The following is a 24,511-nucleotide window of genomic DNA, read 5'->3' as shown; positions in this document are numbered from 1 at the left end:
ATACACCAGTCCAAAGCCATGAAACACACAGATAAAACACTCAATAAAACATACGTCTAAACCACATATATATGCACTAAAACACACAGAAAAGCCACTTCTGGGTAATATATGTCTCTTGCCTCCTGCTCACTTTACCAAGCTCTCTTAACTTGCAGTTTCAGAAATGCTCATTCTCTTATGTAAACCCTGCAAAATTTGCATGGCCAACTGTGTTTCCAATACTATTTCTATTACAGTAAAAAAACCACTAAGCCTTTTGTTAATGCAACATTACATTTGCACAGTTAAATAACAGTAATTTGAAAAAATCTGTAATGGAAAATTTAAAAGTTCCTCCATCAACTTTAGCATGCCTGCTTGAGAAGTATTTAATGGTAGGTTTAGGATAGAAACTTGGACGAGAAAATATTATGTGTGTGCTGCACAATCAAGTTAATATTGATATTGCTTGAAGTGACTAAAGCTAAGATGAAATAGAAATGGAAGTGTGAGTGCTTAAACAGTTAATTGCACAAAGCACATTTATTTATTAAAAAATGGACAAGCATCCATGCTCAGTGCATCTAAATCCATTCACTCAGCCCTAATGAAACATTTTCACTATGCATTAAAAGTAGCTGGCTTTCAATCAATCAGAGCTCTGTCAGAATTCAACCTTTTTTTTCCTTAATACAGGATTGTAGATGTGCTCTTCTTGGCATTTGAATACTGGGTGAAGTGGGAGGATTGCAGTAATTTAAAAAGAAAGGACTGAAGAATGAGGATTGCTGTGTGTTTGGGGTTTGGTTAGTTGTTTTGGTGGTGTTGTTGTTTTTTCCTCTTAATGTTTGAGGGATTTAGGGAGAGTTGAGCATAATTCTTGATTCAGATTTTGCCCTCACAATATGTAGGTAGCTGAGAGATTTGGCTAGAGGAAAATGGACTCACTTTTGGCCAGAGACCAATCCCAGAGAATTTCAGCCCACAGAATCTGATACTCCTGCTCATATTTAGCAGTCTAATGTCCTGAGTAACCCCATTGGTATGACTCAGCATGAGCAAGGCAGCCAAAATCCAGTCCTGAATGTTTTTGAAGGTTAGAAGTATGTCAAATACGTTGTAAGAAAAAGCTGCTTCTCCTTCCAGTCATGCCAGCTTCTCCAGGGAAGTGTAAGATGCTGCTGCCTCAGAGAGTGCTGCTTCCTTTATGCCATTTCTCTGGACTTGTAGCTATCATGGCGTATTTTGGATGGGAACAACGCTGGGGTCAGCATCATCTCACACACATCCCCATGGAATTTATGGAGCAGAGATACAGTCCTGCTATCATTTATTATTACTTATTACAAAAAATAATGTTAATTATTATAATACATATAATATTGATTAATAATTAACACAAGACTAATTACTAGGCTATATTATTAATTACTGGAATCAATATAAATTGCTATCATAAGTGTTATAATAAATGTTGCGGCATTTCAGTACTTAAAGGGGGGCCTATGAAAAGGATGGGGACAAATTTTTAGCAGGGCTAGTTGCCATAGAACATGGGAAATGATTTAGATGAAAGGAGGGTTGATTTAGATCTTTTTTTTCAAGCCATGGCATATTCCTTTCAAAAGTCTGAGATAATCGTGTGCTTGAGAGCTGTGTATTATGGGATCATCCATGGGATCTGTAAGTAAAATAGACTTTGAATGGTTGCATAATAATCTGGGTTAACTGGGAAGGCTGTGGGGACCCTACGGGATTATGTGTAGGGCAGGTGGGAAGTGAGGTTATGGATGTGGCTGTGGGATAGGTGGCAGGTGAATTTTGGTGCCATATATGGGAGTTGAGGAGGTTTGTGAAACGGTACGAATGCATATAATGCTGTATATTATATCAGGTATACATGGTGAGCACTGAGGTAATGGACAAAGGTAAAGGACAACTGAAAAAACAAATGTTGAGCATATGAACAATCGTGTGTCAGAAATGTATGGAGTTGGTGTAGTATTAAAGTGATGGCCTAGCTGGTCCCTGAACCTAAGCTAGATGTTTGGGAGGTTTTCTGCAAAAAACCCCCAAAACTCCTACTCCAAGCCTACTAACTGATTGTCACCACTTGATTTTGGCATGCTAAATTCCAAATGTATCTTGAGTGCCAAGTTTATTTTTGACTGTGCTCTCTTTCAGACCATACTCTCTTGGTATCTGCGGTGGTTTGATGCTGGCTGGCCTCCAGGTGCTCACCAAAGTTGCTCCATCACCTCTCCTCAGCTGGACAGGGGGATAAAAATACAGCAAAAAGCTTGTCAGGATAAGGATGGGGGTATGACTCCTCAAGTACAGTTAGAGGCAAAACAGATTCAGCTTCAGAAAAATTTATTTAATTTGTTACCAATGAAATCAAAGCAGGATAATGAAAAGGAAACCTAAATCTTAAAATATCTTTCTCACTCCTCCCTTCCTCCTGGGCTTAACTTCATACCTCATTTTCTCTCCCTCCTCCCTTGCAGTGGTACAGGGGAACAGGGATTGGGCACTGAGATCACCTCATCACACTTGTCTGTGCTGCTCCTCCTGCCCCAGAGAGAGGATCCTCACAGTCTTCTGCCCCAGTGTGGGGTCCCTCCCACAGGAGACAATCTCCATGAACTTCTCCAACAGGAGTCCTTCCCACAGGCAACACTTCTTAATGAGCTGCTCCAGTGTGGCTTCCCCACAGCATCACAGGTCCTGCCAGGAGGCTGCTGCAGTGTGGGCTTCCCATGGGGTCACAGCCTCCATCAGGCATCCACCTCTCCAGCAAGGGCTCCTCCATGGGCTGCAGGTGGATAGCTGATCTATCCTGAACCTCCATGGTCTTCATCCTGGGCTGCAAGGGAATCTCTGCTCCAGTGTCTGTAGCACTTCCTCCCTATCCTTCACCACCACCCTTGGTGTCTGCAGGGCTATTTCTCTCACATATTCTCACTCCTCTCTCCTGACTGCTGTTACACAGCTTCCACCCCCTTCTTAAATACATTATCCCAGAGGCGTTACTACCATTGCTGATGGTACACTTGGACTTGGCCTGTGGTGGGTTTGTCTTGCAGCTGCCCAGCCTTGGCCCTGTCAGACACAGAGGAAGCTTCAGGCAGCTTCTCACAGAAGCAGCCCACCTACCAAAACCTTGCCATGCAGACCCAATACAGTATCAGAGCCTGAAAACCATCTGAAATGGAAACCGCAAAAAAGAAGCATGCTCCTCATTGACTACAGTCAGTTGACTTTAGTCCACTCTAATATTTTTAGTTTGATTTCCTTGGGAAGTGAAGCCTAGCTGAGAGTACATGTGTATCTGTTTGTCCATATGTTCTTCCTCCTAATAACTTTTCAGTGCAACCAATTTCAACCACATTTAAAAGAGGGCAGAAGGCTAAAAAGTAACTAATTCCTGTATGTCTCTTAAAAACTGGGGATTAGGTAATGCTCCAATCTCTCCCTAGTGGAAAACCTAAGAATTTTGTAGGTGGTACATGGCAGTAGCCAACCAGGCTAAGGCAAGAGATGTCTTGCATTTTGTCTGTCATTCTGGTCCACTAGGGAGCAAGACTGGCCATAGCATGGATTTCTTCCTCCTACAGGAGATGTCACAGGGGATATGATGGGTTCTGGCTTTTATAAGGGCAAGGGGATTCTTGAGACAGCAGACAGGAACCCATGGGGAGGCAGGCTTGGTGCACTCTGTTCACGGAACAGCTTGCTCTGCAGCAGTCCAATAAGAAACACTTCTGTAATGGCATCGTTAATGATGAGAATCCTACAGACCTTTCCTACATGTGGACACTCATCTTTGCTTACCCACACTCTCAATGTGTAAATTGAAAATTAGTGTCCTTTAGCATTGGCATCCTCATTGTGGCCTGATGAGGGGCCGCAGGGCTGCCTGGACAGTCCAGTTGGGCTGTCACACTGTGTCCCAGGATCTGGCCTCAGAAGTGGTGCACTCACACTGCCTCCACATCCCCAGCTGTGAAAGGACACCCTTTGGGAAATGCCTGGAGAGTGACTGATAAAAAGCCCTGAATGTTAAGCAGTACTTTGTTACTGATGGCAATGGAGGCAATGATTTTAGGACTCTGACTGGAGGCAATGATTTTAGGGGGAAATAGAGCTACATGACCCAATTATTCCTTGAGGAAAAAAGTTTGTGCTACATATGGCAGGTGGAACCTGTATTTGAAGGAAGGGCAGTGAGGGAAGCCTTGTGTGAGCAAGGTTGCTTTTCAAGCTGGATTTCCATTACAGAAAGATTCTTTTTGGTCCCTTTGAAATTGCATAGAAGTCACAGGAGATCCAGGAAAGATTAATGCAGACTGATGCTTGCTATTTTTTCCTGGAGGACTTGGCAGCTCTGTAATTACAGTCAGTGCGTCTGAATCTCCCTATGGCCCCTGTGTACTGCCCGGCAGTGACACCAGCATCAGAGAGACCTTTGCTTCAGAATTTGTCAAGCAGAACTCTGCTGAGAAACCAAACCTGCCCTGCTGTGCCTCTTGTTGTGGCGATGAGCAATATTCCTTCGCTGAATATCCTCCCTGTGTGCACTGGAGCTGGCACCTCAGGGACTCCTGAGCCCAGAATGGCTCATAGACTGTGATCCAAGAGATACATTTGTAGAGGAATGAGGGAACCATATTTCTATAGCATAATGTATATATATTTATATATATAAAAATAAAATAAATGAGCTGGCTTGCAACACTAGGTGGCAGAGGTGGGATCTGTTCTGCTCTGAGCGCTGTCCTATAAGGCATTGCTTGTTTAAGTACAGTCGCATTTAGTTGGAGCTGCAGGAGAGAGACAGAGAGATTCTCTGTGTTTACAGCCAGCCCAGGCTACGGTGGAGCATCCAACCTGCCCCCCCCTTTCTCCAGCACTTGAAGGGGAGAGTGAGAGGTTATTTGGGAATCTGGCCACCGCGGGTCAGCTTGCGCTGCGACTGGATTGTCAGAGCTGGCAAAGCAGAGCCCAGAGGGACTGAAGGAAGACACGAATCCCATTTTCTTTGAGAGGAGCGAAGAGGGAGAAAAAAAAAAAAAGATAAATTGAGAGAGAGAGACAGAAGCGAAGAGACGGAGAAAAAGGCAGAGGAAGCGGAGCGAGTGAGAGAGAAGCATGAGGACCTACTGGCTGCACAGTATCTGGGTGCTGGGATTCTTCCTGTCCCTCTTCTCCTTGCAAGGTATGTGCTGAGTTCTTTCTCGCAACCTCCTCCAACCCTTCTGCTTTAATTGAGGCTGATGGACTGAGGATGGCCTGAAACATGGAGCTGGAAGCTGGAGCTTCCTCTCCCCCCCTTTTCCCCTCCAAACCTCCCCCCCCCCTTGCCTCAGGAAATAAGCCAAGGAGAGATCTCTGCTGGTGAATCCTATGGTTAGAGGACACTGCATGTGACTGACTTTGCTGCTGTATTTATGCTTTTGCAGAGGGGGAGTTGGTGGGGGGAGTACAGTTAAGATTTGCAAAGGAAAAGAGTGGTGGGTAGAGGTGGGTATCTCCTCCATCCACAGCCGCTGTTTCTCAGCACTTTGGGTCACAAGTGCTGATTCTCCTCGATTCTTTACCTTCCTGAGGAGATAAGTGTTAAGTTTCTTTGGGGGTTTTTGTTTGTTTGTTTGTTTTGTTTTGTTTTGTGGGTTTTTTATTATTTCTATTTTGGTTTTGTCCAGAGAGGGGGAGATTGGAGGAATCTCTATGCCTCTGGTCTGTCTGCGAAAACACTATGTCCTTCCCCTCTATACCAGGAGGGAAAAAAAAAGAAAAAAAAAAAAAAAAAAGAGAGAGAGTGATGGAGGAAAGACAGGAGATGAAAATTTGTTTGGTACGGGGTTTTGTTCAGTGGAGAATTGCCAGCTGGGTTTCTTGCTTTAAGAGCCAAGTGTGAGTATGGAATTTAGTTCGAAGTGATGACAGGCATGCTAGCTGGTTTTGAGATGCTTTCTGTAAACAGGACTTAAGGGTTAATGCATTCCATGCTGTATGTATTAATACATGTCACACATGTACATATAATCACAGCCTTCAAAATTGCAGCTTGTGCATGATCCACACTCACTCACAGCAGTGGTCCTTCCTGAACACACACACACACACACACACACACACACACACACACACACACACTCACACACACTCAGGGGTATAGCAGGGAAGATGAATAAACTCACTCTGGCACATACAGTTCTAGCTCCCCAGCACATGCAATTCCTGGAGAGTCTGCTTCCCTTGTGTTCACGTTTTCCCTTCTCCTTTTCCCCCCTCCCTCTTTCAAGCCTCCATCCTGAACACTTGTGTTCGAGGTTGCTTGCATATTAAAATCCCATGCCTGTCCTGCTTCACTAGCCTTGTAAGCCTGTGTACACACATGTACACACACTTAGGTGAAATTATAACTAAAGAACATAGATGTACTCTATCTGGCCTACTCTGTGCCTCACAGTCTTGCATTTGCAGTGAGCTGCACCCGTAGAGGGTATCTCGCTCACACACGGCTTTTTTCACAGTGCGTTTTTCTCACTCCTGTACATATTAGTGCAGGAGTGCCGTGCATGGAGATATGCCAGTCACAGCTTCCTCACTTCCCCTCAGCTCCTACTTTTACACACAGTCTTGCATGTACTGTTCTCTTCTATTTTGTGTCTACTAAGCAAATTCCCATACAGGCAGGCTCCCTGTCACACACACGCTTTCTATTGCAGCCTCACACCTGTCACTCCTGCAAGCCCTCACTACGGAATCCTTCATTTTTTGCCACCTTCTCACATTTGCTGAGTGCTCCTTTTCATACAGTCTCACTTCTCCCATTTCTGGGTCTCATACACATGCTTTTCACTGTCACATATTTTCTCTCAATTTACATTCTCTGAAGTCTGGACTGTGAATCCAACACCAGCACCTTCCAGCTGACTTCCTTCCTTGCTGTGAAGTGGCTATTTCTGACAGGGAAGGAGGATTTTTCCCAGCACATAGGTTGTACATGGGGCAAGAGGAGAACCAGTACCTTTGTAGCATAAGTAGGTAATGCCAGCAATGAAGTTGTGTAGCTTGGTGTGAACTTCGCCCTGCTCTGGAGGATTAGACAGAGAACTGTCAAGAAAGATGGACATTGGCAAGCTGTGTTGACTCTGAGCATTGCCTGCCTGTCTGATGCACATTTCCTAGCCTCTAGACCACGGTGCTTGCTCCACGCAGTGTTTTCAAGTCACAAGCCTTCCCTGAGTTGTGACCAGAGCATCCTGATGCCAGCGTAGCCAGGAGCTGTTCTAGTCCGTCCTTATAGCTGGAGCTTATGCCAGGCTACAGGCACGGACAAGTTTTACCTTCTGTTTTAGTGAGTTAGGATTGCCACTGTAGTATCAGCCACATTTTGAATGCTTCAGGGAAGGTCTTGTGAGGTCTGTATTATCACATATCCTCTAAAAAGGCAGAGGCAACACAGCTGCCCTCCCTAGGTTTTGCGATGGGATAGGGTGGTGTGGGGCTGTATGAGTGTTTGCAAACCTTTTTGCTGCTTTTTTGACTGCTCCCAAACTTCTGGCATGATATAAAGCAGAGCACTGCTGGATCCAGTTTCATAGCCAGCAGTAATTTCCCTTCTCCGATGTGAAGAGTGAGAGAATGGGGAGGCAGAAATACTGGGGCTGCATGGAAGGAGTAGGACACTGCCTGAAACAAGCCTGAAGATATTTGATGGAGTTAAAAAGGGGTGGGAAAATATTGTGCCCTTAAAAAGACCCAACAAACCAACACAACCCCCCACAATATTTATTTCAAATTAATTATTTTTCACTGAAAGCTGTGGTAACAAGCCTTGCACGCTTCTCTAACGCTGCCGAGCACAACTCTGTGGAGCTCTTACCCCAGGAAGCGGCAGTATTGCCTGCTTTGGCAGGCAGTGACCCCGCTCAGAGACCTTTGAGCGCGCATCCCTCCAGAGCCGGGCGGCTGAGCCTGCACCTCTGCGAGCCGCCCAAAACTTGGCCGTGCCCTCTCTCCGCTTTTCCTCGCCGTCCGCTTGGGGGTGTACGGCTGGCCGCAAAAGCAGCTCCTCGTCTTTCTCCGCTCTCCCGGAGCCAGCAGGCGCGGGGGAGAAGGGAGCACCGCTGGCACTGCCGGGCCGAGGGCGCACAGCAGCGCTGGGGCTGCGGGGGCAGGAGAGCCAGGGGCTCCGGTGCCCAGCGCAGGCTGCCGCCCCCAGCGCCCCTGCTCTGCCAGGCGGGACGCGAAGGGCTCAGGGGCTTTGGCACAGATCCAGCCTTTGCTCCTTGCCCCCTGGGTGAGATGCTCCAAGTCCTGCACGGAGGATTCCCCCCGCCATCACTGTGTTTCCCCATTTTGGTGGCTCGGGATTCCTGCATTTCTCGGCGGCTGCACTTCCAGCCCTCCCTGGCAGGCAGGTGGCTCGGAGGCGGGATGGTTGTTCCTCCTGCACGGTGCGCTGGCCTCCCTGCCCTGTGGGGGCTGGAGGAATAAAAGTACCTACACACCCCAGCACTGCTGGTGGCTGGGATTTTCTAGGATTTTCTAGTGGCATGCTGCAGCTCTTCCCTCGATTTGTTTCTTAGCACAATGCGCCCAGAAGCATCTGAGAAATATCAGATTGTTGAAATGGATTGTAAAGCTGAATTTTTCTTTTTCTTTTTTTTTTCCCCAAGTCAAAAATGGGTGCATGAGTATGGGGTGGAGAAGCAAATGATTAGGGTCTATAAAAAAATTGCATTTAGATAATTTAGAAGAATTTTGTGTTGATGTTTGCACTTTCACTTACTATTACTCTTATTTAGCTGTCAATATGAAAATTAATTTTTATTTCCTCACCCTGAGCATTTTATTTAAAAAAATGAATGCCTTGACAAATTATACATTTCCTTTAGCATTGCTTTAAGTTGAAAATTCTTCTAAACAAATTCTCTCTGTTGAAAAATAGCAGCTGTTTCAAATCAGCAATTTGCAAAATCCCAGCTTGCTTTAATGAACCTCCCTGACAACCCCACCTAATTGGTTAATTGTAAAAGACTTTGTGTTTAAAAAAAACCATAAAAATTATAAAAGTAAGATAACCTCCACAGCCAGTTTAGTGGAGTGGATGGTTTAGGAATGGACACGCTGAACTGGCTTGCATAGTCCTGGCAATGTTTATTTATAATGTATTTCTTGAGCTGCTCAAGGGTGTTCTTAAATGAGGAATGAATCTGATGAAAGAAATCATGGAAACAGTTAGGTAAGTGGCACAGGCTGCTTTAGGTTGATACACAGCACAAATATTATCTGTAGAGTCTCATGTTTTGTAACGTCACTGGGCAATGCGGGTGTGAGAAATGGTGTGTTTGTTACTGGGTGAGAGGTGTGCAATCTGTAGGGATGGAAGTGTGCACCCCAGTGTGCCTGTGCTGATAACGTGTAATGGATGGGGAGCAGGGAGGCAGCAGCAGCACTGAGTGTGTGGGTGACACTGTGGTGGATGGGGAACAGCACGGAGCCATTGTGGTGCAGTTGGATAACATTGAGATACTGCCAGCTGGAGAGGAAAGAAAAGGCTTTTCCTGCTCCCCTGAATATACTTTTCTTCCTATCTGTTTCCAGTTCTCCCTTCTTGAGTAAGGCAAGGGAAGCTCTCACAGGCTGGGCTCTATTGATGAGGAGACAACTCACTCAGCTGCCTTGCATTCCCTTAAATGATGAAGAGGTTTAATACATGAACCAATACACTTTTCTTGTGGGCTTAGGACAGGGGAGAAGCAGAGAAGGCTTTTTATCTGCAAACAGGGAGCATTGAAAAGATGTCCCAAGTGTTTCTTCCACTTATATCCAGTGATTGCTGACCATAATAATCAATAATTATACAAGTAAGAACCCGTTTCCTCTAGCTGTTATGAATCTCAGCACTCAGCTACCTGCTCAGAAGGCTTTGTTATGATAAGTAAAAATTTGCTTCATCTTTTATTCTCAGATATCTTTTCTCATACAAGAGTTTTGCTAGTTCTGTAACAAAGAACCCAGTTCCCAATGTTTTCAGGCACTCCTTTTCAGCCTTGGAGCACACTTATGTGTACACTAATGGTCTGAGGAGATGTGCTCTTTTATATTTACTCTTTTTACTTTTTTCTTCACTAGCAACAGAGCTCCTTCCAGGAGCTCTGTTCCAGGGTGAGGAATACAGCTGCCCTCATCCTAGGCTGCTGGCAGAGCCAGTGCACACCCTTTCTGTGTGCTGGCTGTGCCTCCTGTGAGCCAAGGCCCTTGCCTTGCTGGTGGGGCCAGCAAGACTTCACTGTGATACAGAATACTTCCCCCACCTTGCCTTGCTGGTGGGGCTGGAATCCTTCCGCTACCCTGTGCAAAGCTGAGTTGCTTAGGATGGGGGTTAGAACCAGGGATGGGGATGTGTTGGACTGGGTTAGAACCAGGGATGGGGATGTCCCAGGTCCCAGGGCAGAGCTGGGCGTTGTGTGCAGCTGCCTGCAGAGGCTGCTGGGCCTGGGCTGGTGATGGGGAGCTGTATCCCTGCTTGCTTCCCTGTGTGCTGTGAAGAGAGGACCAGTGGCAAAAGCTGATGAAGAGTGAGGGCAAGGGACATCCTTTTTTCTGGGCACATCAGAGCACCTGATGGGTTTTTCTGTGGGAGAGGATCAGCTGAGGTGGTTGCTGGCTGACAGAGGCTGTTAAAGGACTGAATGATCTGAGTGAAGTCTATAATGGTACCAGACAAAGATATCCTGGAGGAGTCTGGAGAAAATCTTTCATGTGTGCCTTTGAACATGGGGACGTGTTTTGCCAAATATCATCCCCTTTGTGCATAGGGTGCTGCGGGAAGGATGCAGAATTTTTCTGTCTGCGATCCCTAAAAGAAGGATGAACCTTTGCTTCTTTGGTATCCCCTTTTCCTTAAAAAGGTGCATAACAGTTTCATTTGCTGCTCATACTAAATGAGCAATGATTTTGGCAGCTAGTGTACTCTTTCTGCTGTCAATGCATCCATGATAAAACCACAAATATCAAGCACAGCACAGACCATCCTGTGCCACTCAGAGAGGGAGCTAAGGGCATGTGTAGGTGAGTTTGTGAGACACAGCCCTCTCCTGGTGTCAGCAAAGGGCACACATCAGCATGGAAGGGGGAAAAATGCTGGGAGTACGTGATTCTTACGGAAACAGGCACAGGAAAAAGAAGCTCAGCCCATTCTGTGCTATGCCATTGCTCTGTGGTGCTTTGGCTGATGCTGAATTTCCTGGAAGCTGAGGCATTTCCTTGTGAGGCAGCCGTCCGGTAGGTTGCCTGCCTGTGTGGCAGCATTGCCCTGCTCATCTGCAAGGAAGGAAAAGGAAAAGCACTACAAGGGCTGCTAGCCTGGTTTTTCTGAGCCAAAGGAGTATTCTGTATCACAGTGAAGCCTTGCTGGCCATATCTGCTGTTTTAATGTTCCTGGGGAAGAAATTCTGCATAACTGCATGCTGAGGGTAAAGGGCCCTCTACACTAGACATGCTTATTGGTCACCCACAAGCATAAAATAGGATTTTTCAGTGGTTGTCATCTGTAGAGGTACTGGACTTTGAATGGTACCTCTGAGGGGAGATGGTTTTGGAGACAATGCAAGGATACACGTATCCAATTAAGGCAGGTTGGTGTATTGTGGTTTTGATTTTTTTGTTGTTGTTTTTGTTTTTTTTGAAGGGCTCTTTTTTATTAAAAAAAACCCATGAGAATGCAGGCTTCAGAGGAGGGGCTTTGGCTTAAGGCGAGGTGAGTGTGATCACAGCTGTGTGATCACAGTCTGGCTTTTGCAGTCCCTAGGTCATATGAAGTATCCAAAGGAAACTCAGTTGTTGAAATTTATTCCTTTCCCTAGTGTTTGCCTCTGTGTCACCTCATGGATGTAGGTTTCTGCATTTCTTTCTGGTTTGGCAGAGCTCTCCCACAAAAAGCGTGTCCCCCTCCTTTTTCTGGTGATGGTGATTGTGCTGCTGGGAGGGGGAAGATGTGGCAGGCAGGTCATGAGCACTGGCATGAGGGAGGGAGCAAGCAAGGAGACAGACGAAAGGCTGTGGGCCTTTCCAATTGGGAAATCAATAGCATATGAGTATGCAATGTAAGTGTGTAATCACAGCTCCCTCCCCTCTGCCCCTAAGCACTTACATTGATGGGGAGTTGCAGGCCAGAACCAATTAATCCTTGCAACCTGCTAGGACAATAACTATTAATATTCTTCTGCATGCACTCTGTTGCTGCACCTGCTTGGAGCCTGGCTGTGCTTGACCCTCAGCAGCTGACCCAAAGCTCCACCAAGGGAGCAGGACTCTCTCTGATCAGGAGCCCTGCAGCCAGTGCACTGTTACCTGACTTGCCCCTGTGGGTGTTGGACAGGCTGACTGGGGGGATGTGTACCTAAGTGTCTGAAAAAGAAGGGAATTGCTGGTAAGGTTTTGCCTGCAGGAAGGAGGGGTTATTTAAAGGGGCATCTGTGGAATTTTTGAAGTGTAAATGCACTTAGACTTTTCTCATGTTGGTACACCTTCATAAAATGAAGTATTTAGTCTTTGCCTTGTAAAGTTACTTTGTGCAATGGGATAGAAACATCCAGTTTTATTTGTGCCTGTATACATGATTTGTGCATAAAGGTATGGCCTTTGAATAGATCTTCCTTGGCTTTTGGGAAGGTGTATGTTTAGAACAGAAGATTATATATACACACACACATATATATACATATATATGCATGCCCATGCATTTGAGTGTGTGCATATGACAGAAAATGCGCAGGTTGCGTGGTAAAGATGCTTGAGAAATGTTAACAAATCTGGTCCAGAGTTGTGTTTTGTGCAAGGGACTTGTCATGAATGTTAGTGCAGGAGGTGAATGCGGCCTGATTGCTGATAGGAATGTCTGTGTAGCTATGTGTGCTTTTAGAGTGACCATTATTCATAGTGCATTTGCATCCTATCTTGACACAGCAAGAGATTATTGCAGTGAAACAGAATTGTTTCTGTGGTTTGGCTACCCCTCCTCATCTTTCTGTGATAGCCTCAGTGTAAGGTGGCAACTTTAGTCACACTTCAGTCATCTGGGCAGGAAATACAGCCTAGAGAGTGGAAAGGACATGTTTGATTCCTACACTTTCATGGGAGAGTTTCTGGGAATAGAAGGAAGAAGATAAAAGGAGGCTTTTTTACATGCACAAGTTGCATTGTTTTTTATTTAGCCTAACATGTTCAAAAATAGTACAACCTGACTGAACCCACCTTCCTTGTGTAGCTATGCTATTTTATGAGCTGGATGCAGCCTGAAGCAGTAAAATCAGCAACTTTGTACTCTGGCTGTTACCTTCATTAACACAGTCTTGCTGTTTTAACCTCCTCAACAGTACAGGCTCTGTCCAGCGTGGCTGTGTTCTGTCCAGTCTCAGTTTGGGTAGCTGAGCAGGACAGACCTGCCTGGGCATGCTCTCATGAGATGTTCTGCACTTCTGCTGGAGAGGAAAGGAAACGATTTGTCTGGAAGAGTCGTGCTGTATTGATGTTGGGCTTTTATGAACAAAAATTTCTTGGTGATTCAAAAAAAAATTAATCATGCTAGCCAAGTACTGTAAGAGCTGTCTGTAGTTGAGGCCAGCTAAGGGAGGGAAGGCAGGAAACAGTGGGAGCTAAAGTGAGGGTACATAAGTTCTCCAATTTCATGTATCTTACATGAAATTACAGTACAGAAATCTTACAGTCCCTATTGGTGACTGGTTTCTGTACTATCCAGCAGCCACAGAGCTGCAACAGATTGGGATGTTGATAAAAGAAAAAAGGTCCAGCTGCAGCATGAGGTAAATGAGCTGTGGCATTGGCCCAGAGGGACCTAGAGCTACAGTCAGCAGTGCAGTCTTCCTTCTCCTTTGGCCTGCTGTGTGCACAGAGGAAAGAAAGGAAAGGCCATTCTGGCTGGCCTTGCTCTGTCTATCCCAATGTAAATATTTGTAGCAGCAGCCTTTTCTTCAGGCTTCAAGGAGCCTCACAAGACCCCTGCATGTAGGCTCTGCTCCTACCCTGGTCAACCCCAAGAGTTTTTGGTCTCTTCCTTCTTCCTGCTGATCCAAGTGACCCAAATCACCACAAAAATTGAAACAAACCCCTCAAGCTCTCCTGGATGCTGAAGCTTTGTTGTGGCTGCTGTGAAGGAGGAATGGCCATGTGAAACGTATTGGGGAGAAAGAACAGGAGTAATAGCACTGTAATTCTTTCAGTCTTGGGGATGCAAAGTGAGAAGAGGTTTGGAAATTGTTACAGGGAGGGTCTTAGGGTGACCTTGATCTAGAAGAAACTTTCTTGTGAAGCTGCCAGCTTTCCTTGGTGCCTTGGTGATAATAATGTCGAGTTTTGGGTTTGATCCTCATGTGGACAATTCACTTTAAAGCTGGACTTAATGGTCCTTGTGGGTCCTTTCCAACTCTGAACATTCTGTGATTCAGATGTCTTGAGAGCTGGCAGGAGCCTTGACAGGTTTTTTTCCTGAACTCTTTCTCAAGTTCTCCAGAAGTTTGTTGAAGCAAAACAAAGATCTTTGCACAACATTTCTGCTTCACCAAAATGGCATTTTTCTAATAAAGAATAAAAAGGTGTTTTGTTGGAAAAAATCCAACTTGAGTTTCAAGCACAGATTAAGGCACAAATGCTTAAAGGCTTCCCTGTGATGTGTTATCTTCTGTCATAAGACTGCATCAGAGTCTCAACTGGCGTCTAAAACAAAAAAGTTCTGAAAATTGTGGCCTTTATAGTTGTTATCAAAAACTTGAAAATGTTACCTGAGCGCAGCCAACAGCTGCTGTCTGTCCTGAGCCTGCAGGCAGCTGAAAGTGCTGTACTAAAGATCTGCCCTCACCTTTTTTGGAACTGGATTTCCTTGAAAGAGACCCAGCTGGTGTCCCTGTGGAGGAGGGAATGTCCAGTGAGCAGAACTCGTGTGCTGTAGCGATGCTGTGTCTGAAGCAGAGGACAAGCATGTGCGTGTGTCTGTGTGTGCATGGCATGTGCAGGGCCTGTGCTGTGAGCACCAGAATTGCAGTCTAGCCAGATAACAAGCTGTTGTTGTTTACAGCACTTGGTTCCGGGCACTTCAATTCCAGAAAGATGTAAACAAAATTAGAGGGAATTCAGAGGATTGCAAGGAGAATGATTAAGGGGCTGGAGGGACTGACTTATGAAGAATGCTTGTGAAAGCTAAATATATAGCTGTTTTGGCTAAATGACTAAAGAGGAGCTATGCTAATGATGTAGGAATACTGGGAAGGCATGAAGAATTGTCTAGTGTGGACTCAGAGCTAGAAGAGTGATAGAAAATTTGGAGGAGGAAAGAAAAAAATTGGCAGGAGAGGAAATACTGTTAATGCAAGAAAGAGATTAGACGGTGATATAGCTTTGTTAAGAATCATGGTGGAATTGCTGTCATTTGGGACATCTGAAGTTTGGCTGGGCAGAGCCCTGGAGAATAATCCATGCACTACAAGCATGAAAAGGTCCCTTGAGAGACAGTCTAGATGCTTAATAGATTTTTATGCTGTCATTAATTTCTGAATCACAGCTAATACTTCCAGTCTGACAAAGAGCCATATTCTTTAAAGTGTTTTTCTTTCTTGCCTTGTATTATTTGTGTTGTGATGCAAATACTGGTGCAAGACACGAGGAAGTAGTCTATATTAACAATTGAAATCCTTATTGTATCAGCTGCTTAACTCAAAGACCTTTTTCCTCTTTCTTTTTGTGGAATGTTCATTAAGGTTTGTCTGATAGGTGGGAAAAGGCAGGCTGCTGGATGCCCAATAAGGTGAAAACCCAGTGTCTGTTACTCTGTCCTGTGAGTTGTGTTAGGCTTTGACAGATTCCCCATTGACACATGTGGTATATAAAGGCTCTGCTCTTTTCACCCTGGGGGTGCTGGTCGACAGCCGGCTGAACACGAGCCAGCAGTGTGCCCTGGTGGCCAAGAAGGCCAGTGGCATTCTGTCCTGCATCAGGGATAATGTGGCCAGCAGGAGCAGGGAGGCCATCCTTCCCCTGTACTCAGCACTGGCGAGGTCACACCTTGAGTATTGCGTCCAGTTCTGAACCCTCAGTTTGGGGAGGACCTTGAGACCCTTGAGCATGTCCAGAGGAGGCAACGAGGCTGGAGAGGGGCCAAGAATGCTCTTTCTTCCCAGGGAGGTGGTAGAATCACCATCTCTGGATGTGTTTAGGAAAAGACTGGACATGGCACTTGATGCTATAGACTAGTTGAGGTGTTAGGGCATAGGTTGGAGTTGATGATCTTAGAGGTCTCTTCCAACCTCATTATTCTGTGATTCTTTACCTTGCACGTTCTCAAAATGGGTAACTGAACGCTGGACTGCTCCCTTCAGGCTCAGAAGGTGATGCGGTTGAGCCCGTAGCATTCCTGGCATGTCACAAGAGCTGAGCCCTCCCAGGGCCATGTGTGAGCTGGAGGGAGCAGGGCCAGTGAGGGAGGCAGCAGCAGGACAAGATGGCAGGAGACTGCCAGGCAGATTAGCAGCGTGTGGGGATCATGCATCTGGTTTGCTCTTATCTCACCTGCAGCAAGAACTGAAGAGTGAGATTGGTGCTGTTGGCTGCTGGGTTTAATGGGAATGGGAGCAGACAGAATTGAGAGCGAGTTTTGTAGTGGATGCTGGCTGGCACCATGGGCTTCCAGAGGTAAAAGTTACTGTGGCTGGAGTGAAAGAGCCAGGATACATAATGGGAATTATCTAGACTGAAGATTATTTGTGCCATGGTTGCAGACCCAGAGAGAGTTCATGATGGTTTATTAGCTCAGGTACAGCACTATGCAAATTGCAATCTGTTTTCTGGGCAGGAGGCAAGGAGCACCATTTTGCATTGCATGCAGTCCAGACTGTTCAGTGTTGCTGGATCTTTCCCAGTCAGTGCAAAGCCTGTTTGAGGGCCTCAGCAGCTCAGCAGTGCCAGGGAACAAAACGTGGAGGCTGCTGACTCTGGGTGGAAATTGATGCTACTCAGCTTGGACTTTTCGACTAGCCTTGTTGTGCTGCTGGTAATGGCATCCTTACCAAATGCACCTCAGCAGGGTGGGGGAGCTCATCAGCTCAGATGTGGTGCAGTGGGACTGCAGTTGGGCTCTGGCTCTGACCAACAGACAAGAAACATTGTAGACTTGGGTTGTCTGTACTGAACGTGTTGATTTTTGATGTTGGAATCTCCCCTTAGAAAAATCTGTAGGCCCTGGAAAGAATAAAAAGTCCCTCCTTACCTAACTCCATCTTTTCATTAGAGAGAGGTTCTGCATTTGTGCCGCAATGGAAAAACAGGGAGATGTGGGAAATTAACTAAAAGATGATGAAGTGCAGAAGATTAGAAACACTAGAGGTGATAATCTGCGTTGGCAGATATGAATTGCTCTGGAATGGTAGCGTGCTTGCTCATGGAGGTGGAGAACTTGGAATACAGGTTCCAAGACCAAGGGCCTATTGTTTCCCCTATATCATTTTGGCAATCTCTGTGCCCTTGAGCGGCACAACTCATCAAGGGAGATGGAGAACTACTGCTCCTACCATTTGCAGTGTCACCTAAGAGGAGGGACTATATGTTCGCAGCCTAAAGGATGAGGTTTCTCAGCCCTGGCTCACTGCAGTGAGAGGGATGGGGTGAGAGCAAGATAATTGGTGTAGTAATTGTGTTTTTTGCATGCAGGAAATTGATTTGTTACAGCACCTTTGAATCATTGTTCCGTAGGATTTTGCTAATCTTATTCTAACCCCGGCAGAACGTTTGGTGCTTTGCACCCAGCGGCGGAGCCACAGCACAATGCTGCTGCCTCCTGTAGTCACCGGGGCCAAGGCACAGCAGCAGAGACCCTGAAACACATTCCTGCAACTGGGGGTGCAGGGTGGTGCTCTGGGTCCCCTCGCTGGGTTGCATGAACTGCAGCTCTGAAAGGAAAAGAGAGACCCAGGGTGTTATAAAGAAGAGGACAATTGGTGGCAAACTTATGGCTGTTTTGCTGTGCTGGGCTTCTGAAGAAAAACCCATGCAATTCAAAGGCAAAATTAAAAATCACCCAGACATCCATTTTCTCAAATTCCTGTACAGATATCTAACAGCAGCATTACCTAATAGCAATGCTGATAGGAAGGAGAGCTCTTCTCAAATTAATTTTTTGGTTTTTCTGCAATTTACATATTTGATCTAAGTGAAAAAAAGTGGATTGATACTATTTAGTCTCTACTTTTGCTAGTAGCCAGAGCTGGTGCTGTAAAAATGATCACATGAATAGTAAAAAGAGAAACTGTTTGGGAAAATATGGTTGTTTTATGAAAACTGTTACAAAGAAGAAATTCTCATGGCTAGGATGGCCTTTTTAAAAGAAGCAGAGACTGCTTCTAAGCCAGTACAATATAAGACATTGTTCCAAAATAGAGCAAGATCTGGAACATGGTTGTCCCACAGTTCAGACAGCACAATACTCCCCAAGCCCTGGGCTGCTTTGGAGACGTCTGATTTTTCTCTCTAGTTGTTGTTTTTAGCCACTATACATGTTAGAGCTCTGTGACTTCCACCATTCAGTGGGGCTTGCATTAAGTGCTAGATAGCGGACAGGCAAAATAAGTCTGCGCCTGCCACACAGACACAGGTGAAGAAGTTTGCATTTCCAAAAGCACCCCAGTCCCAGACCTCTGTTCCTTGGCTTGCTGTGCTGAAGGCAGGCCATGGAAGAGCCCCTACTTGTCACAGCAGATGGCTGAGAAATGCTTGTTGGCTCTGTGAGCAGAGGTGGCAGCAGCAGCGCAGCCCTTGCAGGTATCTCAGCAGCAATACCGGGGATGGTGGCCACAGAAGGGGAGGTGACACTGTGTATTTCCCTTGGCAGTTCTGGAGGTGGGCAGCTCTGTTGCATTTGTAAAATGTACAGTGTGGTATCTGCTCTGCAGTCTGCAGTCAGTGTGGTCAATTTCTTTTTACTCCTGATGTTGGCTCGCTGCAGCTGCAAGGAAGGGGAAAACATAGCTCTTTTCTTTCATCTCCCTGCATTAAACTTTAACCACATATCCCACTTCATGTTTCCTACTGCTGCAGCTTTATCACCAAAACAAGGGACCAAAGATGTACTTGTAGTAAAACCAAGTAGTCCAACAACTTTTATGATGTCTCCTTCCTGCACCAGGGTTATACTGAGAACTTATGATCTAATTTTTTTTTAGAAAACCATCAGTTCTGTGTTGGAGTTTGAGTTCTGCTCTGTGGCCTTGGTTGTTGTGGGGTAGAAGATTGCCTAAGTCCTCCTCAATGATTTTTTTGCCTTTTCAGAGTATTTTATGTGGAAAAGAAAAACAAAACAAGGAAAGAGGAAAAAAAAGCCTGTAAGGGCTATTTGTCTGGTTTAGGTAGACCCAAAGTAGAGTCTCTAATCCAATTTCATGGAGCAGAGGCTTCAAGCCTGGATTTATGCTGTCTCTCTCTAGGAGGTTAAGGATGAGCTGTTCAGTTTGTTGTCCTTGGCAGTACCTGTTCCAACTTGAGGCTACAGAAATCCTAAACTGGGATGTGTCTGTGAGGGGAAGAGTTGTAACCTGTGTCCTTTTATCAAAGATTGTTCTGCCCTACTGCGTGAGGGGATACCTTTACCCTTCTGCTTTTCCCCAGCAGTTTATTCCTGTCTTGTTTGTTCCTCTTGTTGTGGGTACTCCAACCAGAGGACCTTTGATCCACTCCAAGCAAATTTCTTATGGGGTCTGATCTGGAGCTTAAGAGTTGCATCTTGGAAAACAAACACATTATTTAATTTGCAGAAACTACAGGACCAGTGACGTGAATGCAAGAAATAAAGCATCTACCCGGATTCTTGGATTCAATAGTGTCTTGCAGTGCAGGCTAGCAGTTGGAAGAAACACTTCTCATGCATAAATTTGGGCACCTTTGAGTTGCAAATGACTAAGAGACAATAAAACACACATTGCCACTTTCATGGGGACACCTTTAAAGCCAGGACCGCGCTTTCAATTAACTCTGCCGTATGTGGCCAAAGTCGACAGTGCATAAAACTTTGATAATTTCACATTTTAAAAATGTATCGGAAACTCTCATTCGTATATCTTCACTGAAAATTTCATGAATTGCACATTTCCTGGTGTTAGATGTTCAATAAACTTAAATTATGCAGCAATTTACATCTAGAAGATTTGCTTTAAAACTGAAGACTGGCTTCTTCTCTTCTGGGTTGAGAACAGCTCTTTCTTTTTCTGCCTTCAACAGTTAAAATGGGCAGTTTTGTTCAGAAATTGTTGGATATCTGTACTGGCCTCTTAGTAGGAAAAACTCTGACATGAGGGAGATGTGAAAGCAAATGGCTGGACACAGGTGATCTCTCTTGTTTGAGCCTGATGTTCCTTTTTTATTCACTTCATGGGCATCAGTATTGGATCTATCCAGAAATTTTTCAGCAAGACTTGTCGGTATTTTAGTGTATTTTACAACTAATTGGGGAACTTGAGATTGGAAGGAAGAGCAAACTTGAATGAAACCAGTTGGTGAAATCCCAGATGGGAGTTATTAGCAAAGAGTAATTCCAGGACAGGAGTAGTCAGGTTGCTGGGGACATCTCCCTAGATTGTAGACTCCCAAGGTCAAGTCCCAGTTTGAGAGGAGGAAATTGAGGTGTTCTGTCCATGATGCAGACCAGTTCTTGAAGTACCCTGCTTAACTCAAGAAGTGCTTTATTTCCATGCCATATCCAAATTTGTGCCTTTATCTGAGTGACCTCAAAGGAATAACATGCACTGTGATGAGGAAGACTTTAAACAAAGCTCTCTGGAGCTATTTCCTCTCTTTCAGTAATCTCATTTCAAAGCTTTTCATGGTTACCCAGAAAAGGTCATCCTCCTTGTCCTTACTGCAACCAAGCTGAGAGTATATGCAAGTTCTAACACACTCCTGCTTTTCCATAAATTATCTCTATGCTCAACTATGGATGAAGAGTAAAGAAGAAAGATCAGAACCCAAGGCACCCATGTACATCCTGGGATAGCGCTGATGCTGACAAGCATGTGTTCTCAGGCTGAGTTGTTGACCGTGACAATGATGGTTTGTAAGATTGACTCAAATGCCCCAAAGAGGGCTTCTAACAGGATATAGCTTCAACTTTCTCCTGCAATACTGCTTTGTGACTTCCATCACCTATCACATCTAGGAATAGAAAGAAATAGGATATACTGTGCAGTTTTGTTTGCCATCAACTGAAAAAAAAAAAAAAAGGAAAAAAAAAAAAAAAGCTTGGGCCCTGTTAATCCTAGCTGACCATGTAGAAATCAAAGGTCAAGATGTTTCTCTAAAGTTGTGAGCTAAGCTGGTGGCAGAGCAGAATCTGGAGGACTTGTTCTCTGTCCAGTTCCCTTGCCCAGCACTCCTGTGCCTAATGCAGCACCTCCCCAGTTTGAGTCTCCCTGAGCAGAGTAATGGGCTGCACTGCTGGCAGAAAAGGTGAAGGAGAGAGCAGAGGTGCAGGGAAGTGGTCAAGGAGAGGGAGGTTCCTTGTTGTCTGCAAGGAAGATGTCTGAAGGAAGGAATGGGGTGGATTTGATAGCAGTGCAGGGAGGAGGGGATCAGAAGTGCCTGACAAGCTTTTGAAGCTCTGTTTGCTTAATGGGAGCTCTTGCAAAGACACAGTCTGCATAAGCCATCAAGAGAAGATGGCTTCTCCCAGGGCCCTTGCAGCTGCACCATGCTATGATAACAGAAATTAACTTCATCTCCTTTGTCTTGCTTTCCAAGAGCCCCAGAATAGTAGTTATGAAAACGGTGCTGTTTAATATTGTGTTTGATCGAGCAATCCAATGGGAGCCCTGGGCTTGTTCAGCTCGGCTTTGTTAGTTTCAGACCCCAAGGCAACAAGCCGTTGCCTTCAAAGCCCAGGCAGAGCTGCATTAAGTGTGAGGCACGCAGCAGAAATCCCAGTTTGTCAATTCAAATGGCGCTCACCTAGCAGCAGTGCCTGTGCGTTTAGATCCACAGCAAAATATGGGAAGCAGGGCACACAGATATCCCCTCTGGAAAGCACCTGGATCAGAAGCCAACCAACAAGGCAACACCCTCAAAAGACAGCAAAACAGGGTGGGTTTTCCCTGTTATTATCTGGTTTTAATATGCTGCCTTTTTTATTTGTTGCCAACTGGTGTCCCAGTAGCCAGTCACACTGCAGCCAGGCATGAGGACAGCATCACTGGAGAAGAAAGCTTCCATTTGTCTCCTTCAGCTCCCTGTGGTAGATGGGCATCTTTTCTCCAACTCTGCCCTGTGGGCACTGCATGTACACCTTGGCCAAGGCCTCCATTCTAGTCTGGTATGAGCGCTGGAAGTCACTGAGCCTCTGACTTAGCAAGAGTCAGCTCCGGGAGATATTTGCTACTTAACAAGTACACAGCATGAAAGCAGCTACTGGAAAAGGGCTGTGCTAGGGCTGGTGTGCAGGAGGGCCTGTGAGAACCAGGAGGGTATAAACAGCTCATCTGTTTCCAGGTGGGTGGCTACCTGAATGCACCATAACCCATGGGGATCCAAGTGCAGGGACTAACGCTCTCCCTGCAGGCACTGCTGAGAGATGGAACCATGTGCTGAGGAAAAGACTGGTGTGCTTTTTTTGTTTAGTCTCTTTAATTGCTTAATTATGAGACTCATTCTACTTTGTGTCCCCCTGTATGTCAAACAGGAGTGTGATCAGCTTTTCTTAAGTGGTTGTATGGGGCTCATGAAAGTTATAAATAGGACAGAGACTCTTTGGATGCCTTGAAGAGCCCACTTCTCAGTTTACTGGGAAATGATGACCGTGGTGCTTAGCCTCAATATTCACATCTCTGTAAACTGCATCTAGAGTAGGTTTGATTATGAATGTCCTGGAAATTGTTGTGCTACTTTCCTCTTATTATGGAAACCGTGTGCTCCCATTGAAATAAAGGAGTGCCAAAGGTATAATATTTTAGAAATACAATTTGTTATAATAAAATTTGGAAAGTTGGAGGAGTTTCAGAAGCAAGTAGTTTAGTGAAAATATCTCATGTGACAAGGATAACACCTGCCATTACTGCAGTCAGGGTAAGATTTAGACAGGCCATATAAACACTTCGGGTATATGTTCTCTCAAACCTGACATAAACAAATTGATCTTTAGTTTCCAGAACCAGGTGTTCCTGAGCACTGTTAGAGAAAATAGAACAAGCATCTCCTTTCTGTTCCAGTAGTGCTTGTCCTAGCACTGCACATTGTTTTGTTATGTGCAGTGATGCTTGACACCTCTCTTCAGCTTAGCAGGCAACCAAAGGTACTCACCCTGCAGCGTGCTCTCACGTCTATTTTAGGAAGGATCAGCAGAAACTCTGGACAGCAGTTGAAGCTTTTCTGAGATTCCAGTTCATTGCTTGCCTCTTGAAATTATTGTTGTTTCTCTGATTGTGTCCCAGTAGGACTTCTGTTTCTTCTCTGTACCGTGTAAGGCAACACAGTGACAGTGAGAACTTCATTGATCCAACTAGAAAGAGAAACATAAATGATGGCAAAAGTTTTGTTGTTTAAAGGTGACTGAGAACTGCAGAGGAGGGAGCTGCTTTTGCTGTGGTGAAATAAGTTATGTTCCCTCTCTGAACCTGCTCAAAAAAGTGGCCATTGTTTAAAAAAAGCTCATGCAAGTATGAGTGACCCAGGGCCTAGTGCTAAGAGGCAAAACTTTTGGGTGCCCATCAAGTTTTGTCTTTAATAGCAACCACTCCTGTCTCAGACGTCAATGTCTTCTCCCATTAAAGGAGCAGAGGGACTCTGTAGAATTTTAAGAAGAGGTTTCATATAGTCAGATGCTGAAGTAGTACAAAGAATTTCAGATTATGAGCTACAGGAGAAAAGATTCAGTATGTAACTTCTTGCTTCAGTCCTGGATGCATAGGAGGTAGATGGAGGGTAAAGGAGGCTGGAAATTAAAATAAGCCAATATCCTAAACTATATTTTAATTGAATTTTCAATATCTTCACCTTGGACATTATCATAGTAGGCATTAAACCCATGCACATTATTCTGTGACTGTATACTATGTACAGTAAAAGCACCAGCTATTAAAATGGGAGAATATAAAAAGATCTTTCAGTATGCCTTCAAATTGCTCAGTACTGTTGCTTATGCAATATTTTCTATTTCTGAAAGCTTAGAAGCCTGGAATTAAGTAGAGAAGCCTTTTTAGGTTGGCAGGGCAGTTCCTCCCCACTTGACCAGTGCAAGCTCTTTCACATAATGTACAATGATAGTTAAAATCAGCCCCCTCACATCCATGCTGTTTAATTACAAAGGAAAGCCACAGCATTTCAGAACAGAAAGATATGGGTTTGTTAAGATACTGGACTGATTCTCAGGGGGAGCTGAGCCTAATTCCTGCCTTTGCCACAGGCTCTCTTTAAGTCAGTCAATTAATCAGTTTGTGCCTTAGCTTACCTGTCTACACAATGAAAATGAAGA

The 24,511-nt window shown here is 45.0% G+C and overlaps 1 protein-coding gene across 2 annotated transcripts in view; it reads left to right on the top strand.

Moving 5' to 3' along the window:
• The first annotated feature begins 4,728 nt into the window (after positions 1–4,728).
• LSAMP (limbic system associated membrane protein) overlaps positions 4,729–24,511 on the top strand; it is a 985,865-nt gene continuing 966,082 nt past the window's right edge. The window contains exon 1 of one of the 2 annotated variants that reach the window (XM_064722162.1): positions 4,729–5,200. In XM_064722162.1, the coding sequence (XP_064578232.1) occupies positions 5,134–5,200 (67 nt within the window). In that variant the 5' untranslated portion in view covers positions 4,729–5,133. The remainder of the gene's footprint in view (positions 5,201–24,511) is intronic. The other variant, XM_064722152.1, reaches the window with a different exon arrangement.

This window comes from Zonotrichia leucophrys, chromosome 1, assembly GCF_028769735.1.
Source record: "Zonotrichia leucophrys gambelii isolate GWCS_2022_RI chromosome 1, RI_Zleu_2.0, whole genome shotgun sequence".
NCBI classification, from domain to species: Eukaryota; Metazoa; Chordata; class Aves; order Passeriformes; family Passerellidae; genus Zonotrichia; species Zonotrichia leucophrys.
This window is presented reverse-complemented; position numbering and strand designations above follow the sequence as displayed.